Genomic DNA, 24,103 nt, shown 5'->3' on the forward strand with positions numbered 1-24,103 from the left:
CTTCATTTTCTGCCTTTGATAATTTTAATAATTTGAACAGTTAGAAATTGCTTTTCATCCCCAAGATCCCAAAGGTCTTTACAATGGACCAACTCCCAGGGGCTGACAGGCCCATTACTCTAGCAGAGGTGTATGCTGGCCTACCTGAACTTCAGGATGGTCAGACCAGTGCAGGAGGGGAAACAAAGTGACTATCCCTGCACTGGTTCTTCTTCCTGACCCTCTCTCCCCGCCAACCCTCATACAAGGATTGTGGAGGCCACAGGGCCCTGCAGAGTGACCTATGGGGAAGGGAGTGAGGGGACTGGTGATGGTGGGCCAAGCTCAGTCAGAGCCCTAAAAATACTGAGCCCCCCCCAGAGTGTGACTAGCATGTGGTGAGCCAGACGCCTGGCCAGGCTACAGAACTGTGGCCAGGCTCTCTGCTCGCTGAACTCCAAATGCTGTATTGGGACCTAAGTAAATATATCCAGCTACCAGTGCAGACACCACTGAAGTGCAGCACCTCTGGGATGGGAAGGTGCAATGGCTGAACAGGCCACAAGTAAAGGAGGGTAATGTATTTCAGCAGGGAGCCAGGGAGTGTGACTGTAATTACCCAAACTTGAATTTGGGCAGGACACCCAGGCTAATACTCCTGCTTTTGTGAAAGCAAGCAATGAGCTCTTTAATGAGCACACCGTATCAGGACCTTCAGTTTACATCTCACCCATAAGATAGCTAGCCACAAAACCTCTCACCTACGAGCTGCCCCATACAGCTGATCCCCAGAGAGCAGCTGCTATTGCTGCTCACCAGATATCATACACACTCCTTTCTCCCCACCCTCCCAGACAGGCAGCATCTCCTTCAGGATATGCTGATAGATACTTCCAGCCTCAATTGCAGTCATGAGCCCAAACTCAACTGGTGTGTGGCCACAATACCACCGAGCTGCCTTAAAGCTCCCTGAAAAATGTGAAGCATTCCAGTCATTTTAATTACTGTGCATTGCATAAGCCCGAAACCAGTTCATACAAAGAAACAACAGAAAAGTGTTTTTCAGTTGCTCTCACTCTCTTCCTTGCTCAGTGCCAGGCTCCAAAGCTCTGGGAACTCCAGCTCTTTTTAGCATTTGAAGCACTTCATCAATTTGAAATCTCTTTGTTCAGTCATTTAAAGCGATTGATGCAGTTTAGAGTTCAGTTTTAGAAATACTTCCATTTGAAAATGGCTCCACTAGCATGAAAGCAAAGCAAAGAGATGTGGAAATCCTTATTTTAAACAAAAATGAAGTAAACTCATTGCTTGCAAAAGTAAGGTTCCAATAATGTTGGCTAGAAACACACACACACAGCTTTGTCAGAGCACCTAATCACAACCTCCATCCCCAATTTAGAGGGCTCAACGATCCTTCAAGAGGCTGAGCCCTTTGGCTCTGATCCAGCCATGCACTTGAGCACTTGCTTCACTGTATACATGTAAGCAGTCCCTTTGTCTTCAATGGGACTTAAATATGTGCTTAAGTGCTTTGCTGTATCAGGTTCAGAATGGTTAGCACCATGCAGGATCTAGACCCCCGTTTCAGCTTTATAAGGCTTGTAATAAAACATTTTATTCTTTAATGTCCACCTGTGACTGAGGAAAATAACAGTCAGTCTGATTTGAGGATACCCTAACTATTGAGAGGTTGATTTCTTATCCTAAAATCCCTTTTGTGTAATGTTGCTGGTGCCACATGGCAGCTGTGTTCCACACCAGAATGGGGGCTCTCCATACACACATCCCGTTAAGCACATCAGGATCCCTTGGAATTAAATGTGCTATAGAAATGCTTGTGGTGATTATCATGATCTAGTTTATCTGTAATTGGAAGCTCAGGAATGGGGTGTAGTCTCACCTACATCTGACTTGCAGCCAGGAAGGTGGCATGATTCCTTTATAACCTCAGAGAATTAGATCAAATAAAATTTGTACAGAGAGAGAGAGAGAAAGAGAGAGAGGGAACCAAAGATGTAGCTTTTAGAGAAACTACAAAGCAACTATTTTGTGATTAAGCGTAACCTATGAAGTTCACTGGCATAAGAAAGCAATTAATAGAGGCACTTTTCTTAACCTTTCTTCATACAAATAAATCATAGCTAACGTGAACAAACAACACTGAAAAACAGTGTCTCCCCAAAGAGCAGCTTATAAAAATACAGCGGACTAGATCCTTGATAAAGAAACATATAATAACAGAATCCCTTTTGTGAAGCCAGGACTGTTCATGTGGGATTTCGTATTTCATTGCACAGTGTGAGACAGCAGGTCAAGAGACACCCCGCAATCTAACAGACTCAAAAGTGGCACCAGACAAGACAGAAAGGTATTTATTCTCTGCCCTTGTCTGTATGAAGGCAGCCTGGTGTAAAGATGGCCATTTTCAATGACCAAGGGCCAGATGCTAAATTGGTGTAAATCAGCACAGCTCCATTGACTTCAAGGAGACTTATTAAAGCAAGGGAGGAAAACTTATTTTGCCGCATGACTCCATGTTCATGGACTGAGTCAACTTTCCGTGGAGAAGTTAGAATTTGTAAAAAAGATGTATAGTGCTTTAAGTTTACATATTGTTCATCGAAGTGGCTGGGCTGACTAACTTGCAGACAGGAGTCTATTGACTGCAGTGGGGCTCTGCGCCTTTATGCCAGTTGTGGGTCTGACCCTGGGTACTCCTTGCTGGAGCAGTTCTGGCACTGCTTTGCACTTAATTTTGGTACTTTTAACCAGCAGTTTCATGAAACGTCTTTTTGTACTAATTACATTCAGAAGTTTTTGTCAGTTCAGAAGCAGTTGTCTTGCAGTACCTAGGCCCAATAAAATTTCACTTTCATAGGTAACCAGAAAGGAGGAGAATACCCTTTCCATTACTTTACAGTAGTAGCTTGCATTTACATAGCACCCTTTGTCCTGAAGGAGAATCCCAGAGTGATTTACACCCTTTGTATCGGGGCTACTTCAACCATGGCAGCCACCTCTGGTATGGAACACTTCAGACATTCCCTGCCAGCATCAGCATGCAACAGGATTTGAAGAGGGGGACGAGAAGAATAAGGTATCCCATTTAAATTGTAGTGGGAACTCGTGGAAGCAGAAAGTAGTTATTGTTGCTGGAATTTAACCAGGACATAAAAGTTAACCATCCTACTCTTGCAAAAAGCACCATGGATTACCACTTTGGTTATCACAAGTGGTCAGAACCTGGCCTTCACTCCACGTTGAAACAAAAGCCAACCTATATCTTGCAGCGCAGTGCCCCCTAGCACTATGTTGAGACATTAACTCAGGACTGACTCAGAGGAAAGGACACCACGTACTGAGTCACCAACACCTACAGATGTTACATGGGTTATCCTTGGAATTTTCACACCCAGTATTGACATAGCCCAGTCATGCTTAACTTGTGGGATCCTAGCACAAAGTGAATCAAGGTACTTTTGAAAATGGCCACAAAAGGCTTAATGCTTTCTTCAAGAAGAAGAGCTGAATACTGGTTTTTCCTTCTTTAGTTTTCCCTCCAAAAGACATTGCGGCCCAGAGGCAAAGGGAATTAGATGGGGAACCAGATCTAAGTTCTAATTCCAGCTCTGCACTGACCTGCTGCATAACCTTCAGCAAATCACTTCCCCTCTCTGTGCTACAGTTTCCCATAATAATAACAATAGCGAGATCTTATACAGCTCTTCTCAGCATTCAGTACAGGGAGAAATATAGAAAAACCAATATAGCACAATAGAAAAGCCACCTCTTTGACAAAGAATGCACTGGTGGCAAACGGTCTCCAAATATCATTAGTCCAACAACTGCTTATACATGAGTCCAGGAGGTTCAGATTGAAGGAGGGTAGCACAGTGAGGCAGTGGCCTTATTTTGTACATGACTACCAGAACACTTACTCATAGTCAGGAGAGGATGACCAGCCAGGGCAACTGAAAGCAATCTGTGTCCCTTTCATCTTGAAACGGAATTGCAGGTTACTTCTCCAGGTTACATCAGAAAAAAAGGAACTAGCAGCTGTATTGGTAACTTTAACAATCCTGGTCAGGACCCACCTAAAACATAAGCAACTTCTTGGAGCCCCAAGCATTTAGGAGCCTCCTGTAACTTCAGGAATTCACGGCCTGATCCCCATTTCAGAACCAGAGGGGGAAGGAAATCAAAGGTTTGTTCCTCTGCCCCTTTCAGTTTCTTCCAAGTATGTCTTTTGTCTAAGTATAATACCAACTCTTAGCATGTAACATCTTCACAGCATTTTACAAACTTCAACTCATTAACTCTCATAACACCTTTGTGAGATAGGTTTCCATTACTATTTCCATTTTAGAGATGAGAAAACTGACTCAGAGAGTGACCTGGTCAAAGCAACAGAGGGAGTCAGTGGGATAAAAATTTGGGTGTTTGTGGGCCAAACTCTCTCATTTTCAGAATATCCTTCCTCTCTCAAATATTGTGTTGTGGTGCTCTTTGCTGATTGGTCAGTTGTATCATGATGCTGGTGATGTCAATTTCAGACCCATACTTTTAAATAATGAAAAAAGTGCAGGGCAAGATTCTGATCTTATTAATATGGGTTTACACCAGTGTATCTCTGCTGATTTCAATGGAGCTACTCCTGATTTACACCAGTAAAACTGAGATCAGAGTATAGTCCCAGGGATTTAGCTTTTGTCATATGCACTCAACTACAGATTCCAAATACCCAACTCACATTTTTGCCTGGGGTTTCTCAAGTTACAAAGATGGGTCACAAAACTATGTACAGTTAGACATGAAAGTGATCTGCTTCAGAGAGCTGTCTCTTACTCTCATGTACTTATATTTATATATATATACATACATTGTGTGAGCACCACACAGTTTTTAATATATTTAACCACACAACTCCCCTATGAGGTAGAGAAGTGCTATCATCCTCATTTTACATGTGAGGACCTGAGGCACAGAGAAACAAAGAGTATTGTTTACATTGAAAAATAAAACAACAAAACCCCAAACCTCCAACCCCTCCCCGCAGCTCTGAATCTCAGAGCTGGGATCTACAGATTCAGGCTTGTGGGGCTCACACTACAGTGCTAAACATAGCCATGTATATGTTCCTGCATGGGCTAGAGCTCGGGCTCTGAAACCCAGAGAAGGGGGTGAGTCTCAGAGTCAGAGTTCCAGCCCGAGTGGGAATGTCTACACAGCTATTTTTAGCACCGTAGCACAAGCCCCAGTTTGTAGACCCAGACTCTGAGACACACTGCTGTGGCTTTTTTCTTTTTGTAGTGTAGACATACCCTAAGTGGTCACACTGGGTGACACAGCTTGAACCCAGGTCTCCCAAGTCCCAATCTAGCACCACCTTAACCTCTAGACAATCCTTCCTCTCTAACATAATCATCCATACTGTAGTGGTCTAATAGTAATACCCAAAACAAAGTGTATCCTTCCAAGGGACTGGAGTTCTTAATTTGTTTTCTATAGGCTGTACACTTAAAGACAAGGTACAGATAGGCAATCTTCCACGCAGATGTAACTGAACCGTAAATTTGAAGATTTAGCCTACTGTTTAGAAACTTAGGACAGCTGGTCTCTGGCCTTTAATACTGGCATAATGTATAACTAGAAATGCTTAAGTCTTATAAACCCCATGGAAAGTACTCTGATATTAAGTGCAGTGGTTTGATACTTTCATTAATCACTCCTCAGCCCCTTTGCAGGATAATAAGGCTGTCTGTACTGTGCATCTGGCACTCTCCCATTCTCAGAGTCCAGCTCTACTGTAACAGTTACATGTCTGCATCTGAGAGAAATGTTCAGTTCCCAACAGGGATAAGGGAAAACAAAGCAAACAGGACTTCGCTACACATTGCACTAAAGCGGCACTGCTAAAATATATAGCAAGATTAAGAGTTGGGAGTGCCTGGGTAGATATGACAGGCTTTTCTTCCAGCTCGGTTTTAACGGTTTGCTTTATCACCCCTTGCTGCTTGTGGGGAAGGGTTTGGATAGGATTAAAAAACACAAGCATAAAATCCTGGTTTACAGCCCAAATAGGACTTGCCCTCCTTTTTTCCTTCCAACCCCATTCCATTGCACACCGAGGAAGGAAAAGAAGCACTACTATGTTCGTTTCATGCTGTGATATATTTTCTTTTAAAAAAAGCATTCATATTCATATTCTAGGACCTCCAGTTTAAAATTAGCTCCCACTCAGATGAGCTATTTTCCAGGAAAGTAATTAAAGATGAAAAAAAAAATCTGTCTGCACTTTGAATTGATCTCCCCATATTGGATTCTGCCACCGAAATATGTGTTCGAGTGTGAGGCACATTGTCAAAACTTGTGTAAATGATCATAGCTCCATCACTGAAGTAAGGTCGAAGCTATGGCAGTTTGCACCAGCTGGGGATCTGCTCCGCTCTGTGTTCCCACCTGCACCCCCGGTGATCCAAGAATAATGCAACCTGTTTGCAACAGCATCTGCCTCCAGCACCAGGCGGTGGGAAAGGAGAGCGGCTGCCTTGAACAAGGAACTTTTGGTGGGGCTTTGAAACAGGTAGCAACCCTTTCCTCCATCTGTCCCTCTCCCTGCTCCAGAGCTGCACATGCCCCCCACACTCCCACAGCCACATTATTCCCTATAAGGCACTGAATCCCTCGCTCCAACCCCGCCCCCCCGCAGCTTGTCCCTAGCCTCTCCCCTTTTGCCTGGGAGATGAGGTAATGCGGGGCTCCGATTGGTCGGGACGGGGGCGCACCCCACGAGCCCGAGAGGGCGCTATCCAGGCTATAACTGCAGCCGCCAGCCCAGAAGAGCAGCAAAGGCGCGGAGAGCTTCGAACTTCGCGTGCAGGGCGAGCCCCGGCGAAGCTGCCGCACAACTGCATTTCCCAGCAGCAGCAGCAGCTGTCTGGAGAGGGGGCGGGGCAGCGCAAGGAGAAGAGGCTCAAAGCCCGTTTAAAAAGAAGCCTAAAAGAGAACAACCCCCCCCCCCCCCGCAACAAGCCAGCCGCCCCCTCCTCTCCTCAGCGGAGAGCAACCTTGGGCCAGCAGCCGCGCCAGCATCATGTCTGTGTGGCTCAGCCTCCTCCTCGTGCTCCTCTGCAGCTGGAGCCTGAGCGACTTGGTGGCGGAGGCTTGTACCTGCCTCCCCATCCACCCGCAGGATGCCTTCTGCAACTCTGACATCGGTGAGTGTCCCCTTCCTGAGGCCCGCGCCCGCCTCCTCCCGGCGGCTGGCGCCTCTGCCCCGCTGCCAGCCTTCTCCGCGCTCCCAGCCGCGGGGAGGAATGAGTGCCCCGCTGCAGGGGAGATGCGCCGTGTGGTACCAGAGATGCACCCGTCGCGTTGACGGGGGGAGGTAGCGGTGCGGGGTTCGGCGAGCGTGCGGTTTGCAAGCAGAGTTTCCCGCGTGCAGGTGCGCGGGTGCTTTGCCAGAGGGGAGGGAGAGAGAGAGAAGTTGAAATGCCCCCCCCCCCCCCCCCGCCCGCCTGCAGTGCGCGCAGAGAGAAGGTGGCACTTCTCTTCCACACTGATATGATGTTCCCTGACCTCTAGAAAGTTCTCTGTGTGGGGCTGGGACGGAGGAGGGAACCTTTTTGCTCAAACTTCGACAAGTAACCGGCCTATGAAATACTGGATGGAAAACCACCAGTTTAGGCTTAATCAGACCCATTTGTAAGAAGCTGGAGGGCTAGAGAACTACTTCCAAATTACAGCGCCCCCCCTCCCAGTCTTTCTCCCCCACTTCCAAAAAACCATTAAGGCTTTATCGTTACAGTTCTAAGCAATCAAGTTAAAATGGGGGCAGGATAAAAATTGTGGGAGATGACCTGACCCTATGTAGCTTTCTGGAGTTGCCTTATGCATCTCTCTCTCTCTCTCTCTCTCTCTCCCTTTTTTTTTTTTTAAAGTGGTGATTTTTTTTTCCCTTAAGGAACAATGAAGAATGGGAGTTGTTTTAAAAATTAAACTCTGTACAACAGCTTTTCCAAGACTGCCACCTCTCCAAGAAAAACAAGCCTTGCAGACTTTCTAGAAATCAGTAACTGTAAAAGTGACAGGCTTCCTGCATACAGACACAGACAAAATTGAAGGTGTGGGCAGCCAAAATTTCCATCATGACCTCCTGCCAAGCAAATAATAATACTTAACAACAATAAAAGTCAGGACAATTTCTCCCAAGCTAGGGACCTGCCCTTGGCAACTTGGAATGATGTAATTCACACCAATTAGTGACAACAGAATGCATGGGCTCTGTACAGTCATAACTTTTGTGAAGAGTCAGGGAGGTGTGTAACAAGTTTCCCAAGGATTTTCCACAGTATGCTCTGATCCTTGCAGGGTTTTTGTGTGTGTGTTTTCTGACATAAAATAACAAGTTGAAATAGCGTGACACTAGGGACAGGAAAACTACAATATATAGGATTTTAAAAAAAACTGTGAAAGCAAAACCACATTTTCACTGGGGCCTTCCTAATGTTCTCCTGCTCCAATCTTTGGCATCTGAGTGGTATTCATAAATGAGGGGTGGGGGAGAATAAGTGGGTGGCTCAAGGCAATGGGATAATGGAGACTCACTCTAGTTACCTGGTTTGCATATGGCCCAGGTTGGTATTAAATGACCAAATATGGTTGCTGTTTGATGCTGTTCCATGGCCTACTGTATAATAAATGAGTGAGTGGTCTCTGTCTAGTTCCTAGTATACAGATGTCCACATAACAATGGGCACAAGCTGTCAGCCTAGGTGTCAATCTTTGCAGAGAGGGGAAGAGTTGAATAGACATGGTGACTGAAGTCCTATCTTTGCCCCTAGAGGTTGTCTCTGTCGCTCAGGGTTGAGAGACACACAAGTGGTTTGGGGACGCGTGCACTGCTGATATCAGTACTGTGACTCCTCTGTAGACAGACTGAGGAAACAGACTGTGAAGCAGTCAACTTGGCAGCTTCTATGAAAAATAAATTAAATAGGGGCAAAAATATACTAACTTTTCAGTGCAATGTTGACTTGATTCACTAACATGGAATCACATCAGTAGCATTTTAAATTAGTTGAACCTGCTGACAAAAAGTTTCCCTCTCTTGTCTTAACCCTCCTCTATAAAAACCTGCAGAGATGCCTAATTATTTGTGTCTAGTTTCTATAGTGCATTTGCTCCTGAAAGGCAAGAAAAAACATTACATACATGTTCAAAGGCCTGGGAAAGGTAAAATTTGCTTTTAGTCCTGATAGCCTGGAAAACATTATGAAGAGTTTTATGGCTGAGGATCCTTCCAGGAAGCCATACTATATTGAAAGTTCACTTGAAGGTTTTTATTGCGGACAATTTCTTTATTTTGCACTAGCTGTAAGTGTGTCAGCTGAGAGGCAGCTGCCAAGGAGATTTTTGTCTTTTCTGAAAACAATGGTGTTTGAGAAGCCAATGTGGCAGCATCTGTTGCTGGAGCTTCCACATGTGCCTTTCATGTGCTGAAATCATAGAATATCAGGGTTGGAAGGGTCCTCAGGAGGTCATCTAGTCTACCCCCCCTGCTCAAAGCAGGACCAATCTCCAGTTTTTGCCCCAGATCCCTAAATGGCCCCCTCAAGGATTGAATTTACAACCCTGGGTTTAGCAGGCCAATGCTCAAACCACTGAGCTATTCCTCCCCCCAAATCTATGAGAATTCAGGTATCTGCTACTCCCTTTTAATGCTTTGACTAAGGAATTAAATGCACCCTGTTAATTACACTTTCTGATAACTTACATCTTCTCTAGAAACACAAGACATTAAAAGTAGGACAAGCAGTGAAGCCCTGTGTAGCATGCCCTCCAGAATAGCCCTGTACAGATCACATTGTTTGCAAGATTTCTCTGATTGGTGGATTTCTGACTGAGTTTAATGTAAAGTTGCTGCTTTCATTTTATTCTTGAGTGACATGCTGTTATTCATTATGGCTCATAATTTTTGCCTTGCCTTGGTCTGAGATATCAAGTGTGGGTAGAATAGGGATTGTGATCTTGGGACTTGCAAGGGGGCGCATAATACAAAGGGAGAGGAAGCAAAAGGGAAAGAGAGTTCCCACATATTATGAGGTTACTATGGATTGATCTTAACCAAACTTGTCATTTTTGTGATTGGCCTGAAGAAGTCGAGCTAGGTCTATGAAGCTCCAAAATCTCCCTTAAGCAGTATCCCTGCCTGGCTGTCTTCCGCCAGCATTGCCATTCTTTTCATTAGCCGAAAGGACAAGAAGTATATCCAGACTTCTGGCCATTGAGGAGTTAACTGTCTCCATAGAAACTGACGGCAGTGTACTAGTGCAGTATTTAGACAGACTAAACTACATGCCAGGTTATAAAACACATTGTGGGGAAGAAAGGGACTTGGCAGCAAGTTTTTATCAGCTCTTGAAACTCCTGACAAAATACCAGCTCCGAAGGGAGGAATCAGTGCAGTAAGGTCTGGGAATCAAGACAGGGCGGGAAGAACAGAGCTGTTAAAACAGCTCCTTCAAGAATGCAAGATATTAACTAGCTAGGTGATAACCTGGCAAGTGTTTGTTACCTTCCAAAAACATGCCAGCATAGTGTGGCTTCTGAAGGGGCAGAAAGCTTCTGCTCTGGAAATGTAATGCAAGTGCTTGTTGTTGGAATTCAGTAGGTAGGGCTTAGGGACCATCTTTCATTTAGTCTGTCCTGCCCTAATGGGGGATATGGCACTAGAATTTCAGTTTGAATTACCGTGGGCTCAGCTCTGTGGCAGGGTTCCAACCCTGGAATCTTCTGCAGCCTTTTAACCAACTTTTCAGAAACAGATGCTCAAGCAAACCCAGTGAGAGGGCAGTTTTTTAAACAGACAGATTCTTTCAATACCAAAACCAGAGGTTGTGGTTTCGGGAGGAAGCCTAGACTCTATACGCAGCCATACTTTTGAAAAACAGTACTGCTAATCAGGAGACATGGCTGTCACTTGGGGCCTCTTCACTCACCCTGGACATGCCAGAGTGACAAATGGAGTCACAGTAAGTAATGAGATAGAGGGGTGCTTGCGTCTTGTTGCTCAAATTAGGGGAGGGACGAGGCAGAATCTCTGAGATTGATCCACAGCCAAACTGGTGCTTTAACTCCTGGTTTTCTTTCTTTTTAACTGAATTGTGACTTCCTGTATAAGAGCCAGGATGGACAGCTCTAGAGTTGACCAAGTGGCAAACTCAGTGCAAACTGTTAAGGTTTGATAAAGGAACTTTGCCTCCTTTGCTTTCCAAGAATGTGAATTTTTTTTATTGTTATTTTTGTTGCTGGGCCTTTGGAGGGAACAAAGACCACAGGCGCTTTGTCCCCTTTTGTCAAAGCTGAGACAATTCCAGCTGGATGTGGCTGACATGAAAGGGGCTTGTTTGTACTCTTCTTTCTACGGGAGCAGCAGGAACTTTTCAGATTGGCTGCTGAATGTTGCATTCCTGCAGATTTGGAAAGAAGCAAAAAAGGAACTACTTTTTTGTTGTATTTGTGTTTTTGGTTATTTAGGGCCCCATAATGCAGGAGTAGAGTGTATTTAGCATTTGTAGAATCTGGCCTGGAATATGTCACACCTCCAAATGGTTTTGTCCCAAAAATGTAATGGAAATTATTGTCCCCAAGAAGTGATGCAGAACATTTAATAATGCAATTCTGAAGGGTTTCCTTAGTATCTGGTTACTACTGCACATGCTTACTCCAGATTTCCTGCAGGAAGTAACCCCACAAAGACCTCTGCACCAGCAGAGAGCCAGATGTTCTAGCCCACAGTCCCAGAGTTCCTTACTTTAAGCAGAAATTTCTTCCTTTCAGTGTTTCCCACCTGCTCTTGAGAACCCTCCACCTGGCAGTTGTTTCTGGGAAAAAATAGGGAGGCAAGAGTGTAATTATGTACTGCAATGTGCTGTGCTAGGAGAAAACGTTTGCCTTTCACTTTGCAAACTTTTTCATCTACCAACAGAGGGGTGTTTGTGTAACTTTAAATTCAGCAAATCTGGCTAATTCCGTCAATAGTTTTGTGCAGCACAAAAAAATAAGGGAATTGTTATTTATTATTCTTATTAAACTCCATTAGTGCGCTTGATACTTTGCAAGACACAAAGACTGTCCCTCACCTGAAGAGTCTCCTAGGTAATGCTCCTGGATCCAATAATGTGGAGTCATGCAAGAGTGCAGAATCTTACTGAAGTCAAAAGTATGCTTTCCAAAAATTCTTAAAGGCCAGTAATGCCAAGAGGAGACCTTTCTACAGGTTGGTTTTAGATAGCAAGCAGGGATATGCACATGATGCCTTCCAGCTTGGAACCCAACTGAACTGAGAGGTGTAATGTCAGTCCTCTAATAACGTCCAGAGAGTACGCTGAAGTTTACTTTTAATGACAAGATCTCCTGCTTAGACTGAGGAGGCTTCTTTCTCTGGTGTGCTGCATATTGCTCCAGAGTTCCAGGGTCCAGTTCTCCTCTTCCATGCCATGTTGTAAACGGGGAGTGCCTCTGCTGATGTCAGTGGATGGATCAATTTTATACTGGTGTAAGTGACAGGAGAATCAGGCCTTCATGCTGAAATCAGTGAAGTAGAAACAGCTGTTCTCAAACTTTAAGACCTACTGTAGCTCACCTAAAACTCTGTGTGCTACCTTGTAACTAACCAGTTCAGCGACAATGGATTCTTATTATGACACTAGACTTAAACCAATCCACTTAGTGGCTGATTGTGGCCTGTGTGCCAGCAGTGGTACATGTACCCCAGTGTGAGAACCACCGAAGCAGAACAAATGTCAAGGTAGTACATATGCCACAATATTAAAAAATAAAAACATGAAGCTATTTTCTCTCCATGTGCATTCGCAGCAGAATTCATCAAAGCAGCAAAATAAATTTGGACCTGCTGCAGGTCTTCTTATTTTCTACACATTAGGCTTTGCTGGTATAGTTAGTGTGAGCTACACTGGTCATTTTAAATTTGCACTTTAAGTGTAGGGCTTATTAGTAACAGTGAGATAAATAAAGTCTCGATATAGCTTGGCTCTGTCTGACATTGGTGTGCTCTTCCATTTGAGTTTAAAAAAAGTGTACTGTGGTGGTAGGAAGTAGCTGTGCTGAGTCACAGAGATGTATTGCTCTAGGCAGTTACTAAAGAGCATACATTTCAATGAAGGATTCAAAGCCACTTCCAAAACCTTCAATGGAGCTAGTCTGTTTTCCCATCTATTAATCAAAGTGCTTGCAGTTCCCATTCAAGGCGGGTGAAACAATTAATGAACAAAAACAACCAATCTGTAGACAGAGCATTTTATCAAATAGTTTGCACATGCAAAAAATCAGTGCAGACTAAATGGCTTTTGCCAGCTCTGGTTTAGAAACATATTCTGCTCTGGAAATGAGTGGCTACCAGTAAAATATCTAGGTCAAAAATACGAGTTATATCTTAAACACCAGGAGCTGAATTTATTGCTGTGGTGATGCTGAACTCAGCAGAGGGGCCTGGATGGAGAAAGAAAGTAGCTTTGTGTTTTCCTTACTCTGGGGTTCCCAGAGGGACAGTTTACGAATATCTAAGGTGTAGGAGTGCTTAGTCATACCTGCCCACCGTCCCACGAATGCCCCCTGCAGTCGAGCTCCCTCAAGGGGCAGTGTGGGACTGACAACACCTGCTACACTCCTGCCAGGGTCTCCTCTTATAACCAGGAGAATTCACCAGCGGACAGATTGAGCTGTTTTATGGCCATTTTATGTTGACATAAAGTGGCCATTGGGAAGTGATGAATTTGCCCCCATATTAGCAGCTTAGCACACCTGGGAGGTATTTCTAAAACCGAAATAGCCACATAATTTTGAGGTGCAGAGCAATAGCCACAAAGAGTGGCCCTATAACTCAACATGTAGAATAATATGATCAGTCTCAAATTTGGGGGAGAGGAAGTTGGCAATACCTGTGGCCATAGACAGACCCAGACTTATGCACTGTAGGTAAGTGCTGTTCTTAAACATCTGACTTAAGGAGCACATGAAAAACACCAGTGGCCTCTGCTGACTCAGCTGCAGCCTGTTAACTTGCCAACAGTGGGCCAGATTCTATTCGTAGCCCAGAGTTAATCTGGATTCACACTGGTATAAGTGAGAGCAGAATTTGGCCCACTCTACTGAGACCTGTGCTGACTTCATCTATTATGCTGGTGCACAGAAAAAAGGCAGTACCCAAAAGGCAGCCATGATGACTTCTGCTTCTTGGAACTCATGGGACAAATGCAGATCTCATGTAATCAAGTGCAACAAAATTGACTTAAGTGGAGTTTCACCCTCTTATGCCAGGTCTGAATTTGGTCCAGAAGGTGGGGTTGACATGTTTGTCCTATGGAGGAGAGATCAAAGCAATAAAAAAAGGGTTGGGCCAACTTAATGACTACTGTAAGCAGCTGCAGTGCCATTCTCGTCAGTGGCGTTGTGCCAGCTTGTACCAGAGATGGATCTGGCTTATGTTTTGAGGTTTCTAAGAGGACTGTCACAAACACTGGAGCGTGTTTAAAATTGTGACTAAAAAGCCATTAACTTTTCCTGTAAAGTGAAGTGGCTCCCTTGAGCTCCCAGAGTGAAGATTTAGTGCACTAACTGACAGTGTCTAATAACATAAAAATGCAAGTAGTTTTACACAACCGTGATGATTTTATTTATTCAATATTTCTGCCAACCAGAAGAGATTCCTGGACACTCTTGGAAATGAGAGAGAAGTCTCTTGAGTTCTGTGCTGGTAAAATAAATGTTGACCATGAATAATCTAAATTCCTGGTGGTGTTTACACAAGAAATTTTCAAAGGGCAACTTCAGCCCCTGGAAAAAGTGTACAGACAGTTAAATGGAAATTAAATAGCACAGAGACGCTGATTCAAAAATTATCAACTAAACCCAGCAAAGATCTGGATTAATACACACTGTGCTTTGGACTTGATCTTGCCTTTCCAAGGCCTTGTCTGCATGAGAGAGTTCAATGAATTGTAATGTCCCTCAGGGAACTGGAATGCACCTTGCGTCTGTGGACACAAGTGCTTCAGTTGAGTGATAGGGAAGCTACAATCAATTGAAATCACCCTGGTAAGTTGAAGGAGTAAAGCCCTTATTGCCTGTGTGCTAGTGTGGATGCAATATGCTGCCATAGTCCAGGCATTCAACTCCAACACCGATCATCTTTGGCATTGTCGGGGGGAACACAACAGGGGGCAAAGATTATATTCTCAGTAGGCAATCCACAGCTGGCTTGCTGGTTTAGGAGCTGCAAAATGGGAGCAGTAGGGTGCATTTCAGAGGGGACCACAGCTGCGAGTGGATTTCTGGGGAGGGATACTGTGGCAGGAGGGATTTCTGGGGATGAATACATTGCTGAAGAAGGCCTGTTAGGACTACATAAGAAGGTTCACCAGCTGTGAGAGAAGACAGCCATCCCATTAGAACTGGTACCCCACTAGGCAGCCCTAGTGTGGATTCAAGGTCAAACCTTTCACTGATTCAGGGTGGGTAATATGGACAAACTCAATAGGTGGTGGACTGACCAGTGCAAAATAATTCATTGCTATACCACAGATTGATCTCTCTAGTGCAGACAAGGATTAAGTAGTAAGCTGGCAAGCTTGCCCGTATAGAGGCACATTTTGATCCCTTTGCCCCTGCTATGCCCATTGTGGGTAAGAGAGAGGGCTGGATCTCTATCTAGTTCCTATGTATCCGCCTCATATCTCTTCATAATTGGCAGTCTCAGTTTAGGACTTGGAATATCAGAGCTCTGTGTGGCCTGAGATTGCACAGTGCCTACCTCTATTATCATATCTGGGTTCTAGCCAGTGCTGTCCTTCCATCTCTTTGAGCATTAAGTTCATCCAAATAATCCTTTAAGAAATGCCGGGGGAGGTAAAGAACTTAATTCTGTTTTTCCAGCTGGATCATGGGGAAAGAAACATACCATTTGAAAGTAGTGCTGACTGAATGGTAGGTGCACTGGACTGAAAGAACTAACGTGCTGTTTAAAAGTATTCAAGGGATAAAACATTGCATCCAGGAAATAGTGGAATGAGTGCAACAAGTAGATATCTCCTTGCCCAGCAGGCTTCTGGATGTGGATCCTGGTCAAAAATGTTAATTCTAGATAATGTTAATTGCTTTTCTTTAATAACCAGTTCATTGTAAAGCAATCTGTGAAGGGGTCTCTCATTACTCCTTTCATTCTTATTAGTCCTTAAGAACATAAGAATGGCCATACTGGGTCAGACCAAAGGTTCATCTAGCCCAGTATCCTATCTTCTAACAGTGGCTAATGCCAGATGCTTCAGAGGGAATGAACAGAAGAGGGCAATTTTGAGTTATCCATCCCATGTCTTCCACAACCAGCTTCTGGCAGTCAGAGGCTAGGGACACCCAGAGCATGGGGTTGCATCCCTGACTATCTTGGCTAATAACCATTGATGGACCTATCCTCCATGAACTTCTCTAATTCTTTTTTGAACCGAGTTGTACTTTTGGCCTTCACAACATCTCCTGTAATGTTGGAGGTTGACTGGGTTTTGTGTGAAGAAGAACTTCCTTTTGTTTGTGTTAAATCTGCTACTTATTAATTTCATTGGGTGACCCCTGGTTCTTGTGTTAGGTGGAAGAGTAAATAACACTCTTCCCTATTCACTTTCTCCACACCATTCATGATTTTATAGACCTCTGTCATATCCCCCCATCATCTCTTTTCAAAGCTGAAAAGTTCCAGCCTTTTTAATCTCTGATCATATGGAAGCTGTTCCATACCCTTAATCATTTTTGTTGCCTTTCTCTGCACCTTTTCCAATCTGAATATATCTTTTTTGAGATGAGGGGATCAGAACTCCACATGTTATTCAAGATATGGGCATACCATGGGATTTATATAGTGGCATTATGATATTTATTATCTTACTATCTATCCCTTTTCTAATGGATCCTAACATTCTGTTAGCTTTTTTGACCAGTGCTGAACATTGAGTGGATGTTTTCAGAGAACGAGCCACAGTGACTACAAGATCTCTTTCTTGAGTGGTAACAGCAAATTTAGACCCCATCATTTGATATAGATATAGTTGGGATTATGTTTTCTGATGTGCATTACTTTGCATTTATCAATACTGAATTTCATCTGCCATTTTGTTACCCAGCCACCCAGTTTTGTGAGATCTGTTTGCAACTCTTTGCAGTCTACTTTGGACTTAACTGTCTTGAGATAGTAAGGAGTTTGAAACCAGATTATTTTGGGGAGAAAAAAAGAGAGCAGCGTGCCCCAGCCCACTCCTTTTTTATTCTTTCCCCCACCACCGAAAGGCCCAATTTTCGAATACCTTGTACATTCCCTTTGCGCAGGTATAAATTACCACAATAAGGTGCAACTGCACAAACGTACCCTTGTTGTTACATCCCTTTCTCTGGCTATGCCAAAAATCCTACAATATCGTATAGGACAGAGGGGTGTCTCCCTTCTCCAAGTGCCTCAGGGTCCTGCTGGCTCGGAGTGGAGGACCTGAACTTTGACTCCCACACATTGCCCTGTGGTTTGACTGCTGGGACAGCCACATCGGTTTCTCTTTACCAGTTCATCCCCTGCCATTGGATGTAGTTGTAGTGTTGCCTGCTGGGGAGAGGCTGTTGGCATTATCTATGTTAATTCTGAATAAAAGAGCACTGGAGCAGCTGTTCTGAAATCAAATACAATCCCCCATGTATAATGAATGCCATGAGCTTTGGAAACCAACAAGAATCCCACCCCATTGATGTAGATTTAATCTTTGGGCTTGTCTGACTTGCTGGGTCTGGTGTAACTAGCATAGTTTTCCCTCTACTTGGCAGATTTCAGTGATAGCCTTTAAATGGTTAAAACAGCAGGGAGAAGCAGATTGGCCTGTGGCAGGACAGGAAAACCATGGGATGGGGGAAAAAACCTTACACCTGACTTTGAAAGAGAGGAAGTGACTGGGGTTTTGAAAGACAGCAGGTAGAGGGCTAGAGAGCCAGCGGATATCTGGGTTAAACCAACCATTTCCTGTGACATTTCTCCTTAACTCTACCTTCCCCCCAAGGAATGAATTCCAGGCAGGTGGTGTGGCTTAGCCATTTATAACCTTTCCAAGCTCCCATCCCAATTTCCTACTTCCTGCCTCCTCTTCTGACACTGCTATAAATACCCTCTCTGCCTGCCAGAGGCCTGGAGATATGCACATTTCAGATTAAAGGGGACTAAATCGACAGGATAAAACAGCCTCTAGGCCAGGTCTTGTGAACGGTGAGGTCACTGGATCCCCTGCTTTAAATTTCCATGCAGAAGGTGACAGAATGGAGAGAATTCTGTGAGACTGATGTGGCCTCTCTATTCATTGTACTTGCCTTTGGACCTGCTCCTGGGTAAACAACCTTCTTGAATAAATGAGTAATAACAAAGAGCATGCCTTGTGGGCTTGGCTAAAAGCTGGTTAAACCACATGGGGGCAGGGGGCTCAGGAAGAAAGGAGAAAGGATAGTCAAGGGCCACACTGCCTGGAAAAGTACAAGAGCTATGGTAATGATAACTTTTAATCAGGGTAATGAAGAAAAGCAGCCCAAGGAAAGAGGAAATAAGTAGGTGGTCCCTTAGGGCTGCAGTATGGGCAAAAGGTCTCCAGAGCTGTGCTTGTAAAATTGATTTTGTCTGAGGGGTCAAGAACAGAGGAAGCCCTGGTAAGTGAGATGGGAAGGGAGCTGCAGCCAGTGTAAGGTCTGGAGTGATAAGCAGGTGCTCTGCTTGGGCCTGCAGCTGGGGTCTGGACTCTTGCATATTGAAATAGCTGGGGAATCCACAGAGTAGGGAGGGAAAGACACAGAACTCTAGTAACCACCAAAGACAGAGTGTTAATTTAAAATCTCAAAGGCCAAATCACAAACCAACAGCAATGTGGAAAGTCAGAGGCAGCTGTACCTGTGCTAGAGCCGTTGCCATGCAGAAGGTTGCTGAATTTAAGGAAAGGACTAGTTTTTTAAACTCCGTATTTTACTGTTGTAAACTTAAAGTACAGCACCAGTTTTTGTTTGTTTTTTGAGGAGATGGGGGATTAAGGTCTTCCTAGGGTATTTCCTTGGTGAATTAAGATAAAAAGGAGATTTTATTTGATCTCTTTACCTCTTTTATTTCCATGTTTCTAACCAAGTAGGTGGTTATCTTGATCAGGAGGAGGGGAATGGGTAAGACAACCTAATAACTTATTAATAATAAGGCTTTTTCTTTCTTTAAGTTCTGTAGCAGTTTGAAGATGTAGGTGTGACCACACATTACATTTTATGGGCAGACCTGTGAGTTGCTAGAGAACAAGGCTCTGGAATAACTTCTGTGCCTCAGTTTCATTATCTGTAAAATGGGAATAGTATTTGCTTCCCTTACAAGGCAAATTCATTAATGCTTGTAAAGCACACTGACATCTTCAACTAGAAGGCACTCGAGAAGGGGTCATGTGGGAAAAAATAGTATCTGATAATGTAACTAAAGATATACCAATTTATATGAACAAGGGGCAGAACTTAGGTAATATGGGCAACTTTAATGCAGGCATTTCCTAACTTCCGAGTGCTTGAATTGGCAATCTTGATAGTATTCTGTTAAGGTAGCAGGGTTTTTTTAATGGAATATTATAAACCAGGATAGAAGCTAGACTAGCTAAGAGCCTAACAAATGATAACCCATATCAGTATAATAATACCACTTACAACTTCAGCTTAACACACACAGACGAATATAGGAAATACCAGATAGGATCAGATAAATGGTCACACAAACAGTTTTTGTTGAAGTTTCCCAGAGGACTGTGGTCTGCTCTTTCTTTTAGACTATAAGGCTCTTGGGAGAGGGATAGTGTGTTTATTAATATTTAGTTTAGTTCTGAGAATTCTGTTGGTGCTTATCAAATAATTACAGAACTGTTGGACCAGAGCCATAAACCCCCATGATTATGGATTCATAGAACGTGCTGAATTAGGTTGAGCAAGAGCCTACCAAAGTGGCATTGCATGCTGAATGTTTCAATTGCATGATTAACAGCTCCTGAGACACAAGCTCCTCTACCTCCTGGGATGTACCTGACTGCACCATGGCAGATGAATGGCTCATTGGGATATTACAAGTTCTCCAAGGTTTTTCCGCCCCTAGCTGTAAAGTCATTAGATTATCACTCCCAGTGTTATGAAAACTTGCGGATGCCTTTCTAGGGCAGGTGGCTTGATAGGGCTGGGGTGAAAAATCAAACCACCTAATCTCAACCTATATGCAAGTAGGGAAGTGTATTCCAGACAGAGCTTTATCTGTCTTTATGGACTAGGGCCCAGCTCCTCAGAAGTATTTAGGCTCCTAACTTCCATTGAAATCAGTAGAAGTTCAGAGCCTAAATACTTTTGAGGGTCTGAGCCTAGGTTCTACTTGGTTACAGAGCTTGCCCATACTAAGAGACTGCTCTTTTCTGCACGTTGGAAGGCAAATGGCACAACAAGCTGTGTAGCAGCCCTTATTGGCCAGTTCCCACCCCTTCAGTCCATCCTGTTTCATGACCCAGTTGAAATGCAGTAGTACAGCAGGTACCAGCCAAAGCCTGTGTGCTTATCTTGCTGATGTCGGAAAGTGTTCAAATCAATAAGTTCCTTCCTGTGTTTGCTCTCTCCACTGACATTGATTTCCTCCGGGACTGATGTATGTTAGGAGTGGTAGGGCTGGGGGAAGCATAGGCTCTCTCCTTTCTTCATCCCTCAGTAAGTGCCCAGGGACATTTTCCTGTTTGTCTTTTGTGAAGTCTGGCAGTTTGGGGCCACTGACGCAAGCTTCGTTCTCTCTACCATTCAGAGCTCTTCTCTAATCTTGGCATCAGCGAAACATACATCCTGACCTAGGCTGGCTATGTCATGGACGGACAGGGTAGTAAACAGGAAGGGATCACATGGGTGGTGGTGGGGTTGGGCATACCTGATAGGACCATATCCTTGTACAGGATAAAAATCCATTCTTCAACCTTTAATAAAGTCAATACCTAACAGGATTTGGTGGTGTCTCCAGACACTGAACGCAGGGATCTGCAATGCTCTCACAGTATGAAAATCAAACCAGATCTCTGCATTCCTGGGGTTATTTCTCCTGGCAAAGAACAGACGCTTAAACGAAAACATGCATTCATGAGCTGCATGCATTGCACCTGCCTCTGGCAGAGAGAGAGAGAGAGAGAGAGTGTGTGTGTGTGTGTATTTCTACTTCAGTAAAGAGGAACTGTATTTTGGTGTGATCCCCCTATAAGGCAGCCCTCACTCCCATTTTGGCTTTAAAGCTGAAAAACAGTAACTGCATTTGGCAGGAAAAGGACAATGTTAGTCTCCTTATTATAGAAACAGTAATTCTTCCGTAGTGCTTTACATTTTCAAAGGGCTTTGTAAACATTAACCAATTCTCACCATGCTTACCATGAAGGAGGAAAATCTTACTTCCTTTTGGTGTATCTTCACAGAACTCTAATAACAGAGTTACCGAGCATTGCAGCATTTAGGAAATCATAATCTGTAATGGAGACTATTTTTGTGAACTGCTTTATGTGTGGGGGGTTTTTTTTGGCCCACATTCTAAACTGATGATTGTCCTAGACTCATATCCCCTATGACTCTTGGGTTTCAGAGACTTTTATAGATAAGGTGGATTTTTAAATTATGTGAATATCCTCTCTTTTCTTTTCTTTTCTTTTCTTTTCGCTAATGTGCTTTGCATTTCCTTCTGGGTGTAATCATAGTGTGCAAAGTTAACCCCATTTTAGAAACTGAGTACAGTTTATCTGCTACTGATGCACTGCATGACTTTAGGCCTTGGCTACACTTACCGGGGTTCGATGCGCGGCGATCGATGCGACGGTCGCTCTCCCGTCAACTCCTGTACTCCACCTGAACGAGAAGTGCAAGGGGAGTCGGCAGGAGAGCATCTCCGGTTGACATTGCATAGTGTGGACCCCACGGTAAGTAGATCTAGTACGTCGACTTCAACTATGTTATTCATGTAGCTGAAGTTGCATAACTTAGATCGATCTCCCCCCATAGTGTAGACAAGGCCTAAAGTCATGTAGTGCATCAGTAGCAGAGCCAGGATTAGAACTTGACCCACCAGACTCTGGCTTACTTTAGAGAAATAGACCGTGCTGCTTATCTGAGGTATGAAGTGTAAAATTAACTAGTTCCAAAGGGGGCGTACTAACACTAGTTAGAGTGAATACCCTTAACTCCTTGTCCTATTCGCAGCCCCTCAATGGTTCAGCAGTCATGACCCTGAGAAACTTCCCCTGAGGCAATGGAAAGTGCTCAGCGTTGGACTGCCAAGAATCCTAGGTTGGACATTTGCCTCATGTGCATGTGCCTTAATGTCACAGCTCAGTGACGACCCGGGTGACTTCTTGAACTGGTGATGACAACAGTGTCTGTCTCACTGTCTGTTCACAGTGTTAATTAACCCAAAAGCTAGTTTCCCTCTTAGGCTGTGAACGAGATGTGAAAACAACCAGAAGACTTTTCCCGTGCCCTTAGAGTGTCCAAGCATCACAGCCATGACCCCCGGCTGAGTAGGACTGAAAGAACTGCTGCACAGTGGCCCACATGCTTTTTTTAAAAAAACTGGTTCATTAAAATTCCGCCTTCCCCTGCCCCCTACTTGTAATAAGTCTTTGGAGTGAGGCCACTTAGGGGACACCGCTGCAGAGTAACCTTCCCTGTTTTCTTCTGGAAGGTTAGAGGCAGCTGCTGTTGCCCCATGTCTTGAGATTCCACCACTACTTACTTGGGGCTGATCCCACTCCAGTTAAAGTTAATGGAAAGATCTCTGTTGACTTCATTGGAGTTTGATTGGGCCCTTTACCACCTCCAGTAAAGCAGAACTCTCTCTCTTTCAAGATCTTGGGATTGGTTACGCCGCAAAAAGAGAGTGGGAAGAAATTTGTCACAGAGCTGACTTGCTTACAACCTCAGTGATGCACTAAATTAAAGGATTAGTGTTTCATTCTGATTGACACTTTAGTTCAAATCCTACTTGGATCACAAGGGGCAAGGAGTTTGGTAATCTCAGGGTAGTCCTTACCTATAAAAGCCACTAGCTGTCTGATATTCAAAGATGCTGGGCACCTGCAAATCCCATTGATTTAAATATGACTTGTGGGTTCTCATCAACAATGAAAGATCAGGGGAAAAAAGTGGGCCTGATTCTCTTTTTCAGTGTTGTTTGAAGAACAAAATGTCCTGAAAAAGTCAATTCAGAAATGTCAAAATGAAATGTTTCAAAATGTGGATTTGAAATGAAGAGTTAATTTGAAACAAACATTTAGTTTCAAACCACAATTTACACTTCAAATGACATTTTATGTGGAAACGCAGATGCAAAATGCAAATTCTCGTTTCAATTTTCTCAATGGACAATCAAAAAAATTCCCAGAAAAAGATTCTTTTCCTTAGAAAATTTGGACAAAATCACATTTTCTAAGAGAATGAATTTTGTCAGGAAACTCTTCTACTAGTCTTACTTTTTAGGGTCTAACAAGAATAGCCTCCTGTTCTGGAAGCCAGCTAACTCTGAACAGATTACCTGCTGTCTCGCACTTCATGAAAAATTCCAGAATGCTATCCCTCTGAGATTTATAGCTTAGTCTCTCTGAATGCTGAGAATCTTGTATAATACATATATCCATCCCAAAACATCCTCATTTGTTTCTAGTCCTTGGAAATGGGCACTTCACCTTGGTTTTGCTTCATTAGTGAACAAACAACTGTCTCTGTGCTGATGCCAGTGGACTGAGACGAGGTACTTCCTCATATGTTTCCATTAGCTCTCTCTTTCAATGTTTAAGCTTCTTGTCACCTGTGAACCAGGTGCAATCTGTACTGAGGCGATGAAACCCTGGCTCTGGGAGGAGGTTTGTGTTCATTATTTTGCCCAAATGGTCTTGTTGTGTCATGCCTCGGAAGACTTGGACAAGAAGGAAACAGTCAGGCTTGGTCTGCTCCCTACAAATTATTACCCTGGCCTGTAAACATTCAGAAACACAGTGCCCAGAAAGTTAATGGGCCT

The 24,103-nt window shown here is 43.8% G+C and overlaps 2 protein-coding genes across 4 annotated transcripts in view; one reads left to right on the forward strand and one right to left on the reverse strand.

Annotated features, from left to right (window-relative positions):
* SYN3 (synapsin III) overlaps positions 1-24,103 on the reverse strand; it is a 279,822-nt gene that overhangs the window by 115,070 nt on the left and 140,649 nt on the right. The window lies entirely within an intron of this gene.
* TIMP3 (TIMP metallopeptidase inhibitor 3) overlaps positions 6,808-24,103 on the forward strand; it is a 46,170-nt gene continuing 28,874 nt past the window's right edge. The window contains exon 1 of the mRNA XM_073324765.1: positions 6,808-7,196. Coding sequence (XP_073180866.1) covers positions 7,073-7,196 — 124 coding nt within the window. The 5' untranslated portion in view covers positions 6,808-7,072. The remainder of the gene's footprint in view (positions 7,197-24,103) is intronic.

This window comes from Lepidochelys kempii, chromosome 1 (assembly GCF_965140265.1).
Source record: "Lepidochelys kempii isolate rLepKem1 chromosome 1, rLepKem1.hap2, whole genome shotgun sequence".
In the NCBI taxonomy this organism is placed as follows: Eukaryota; Metazoa; Chordata; order Testudines; family Cheloniidae; genus Lepidochelys; species Lepidochelys kempii.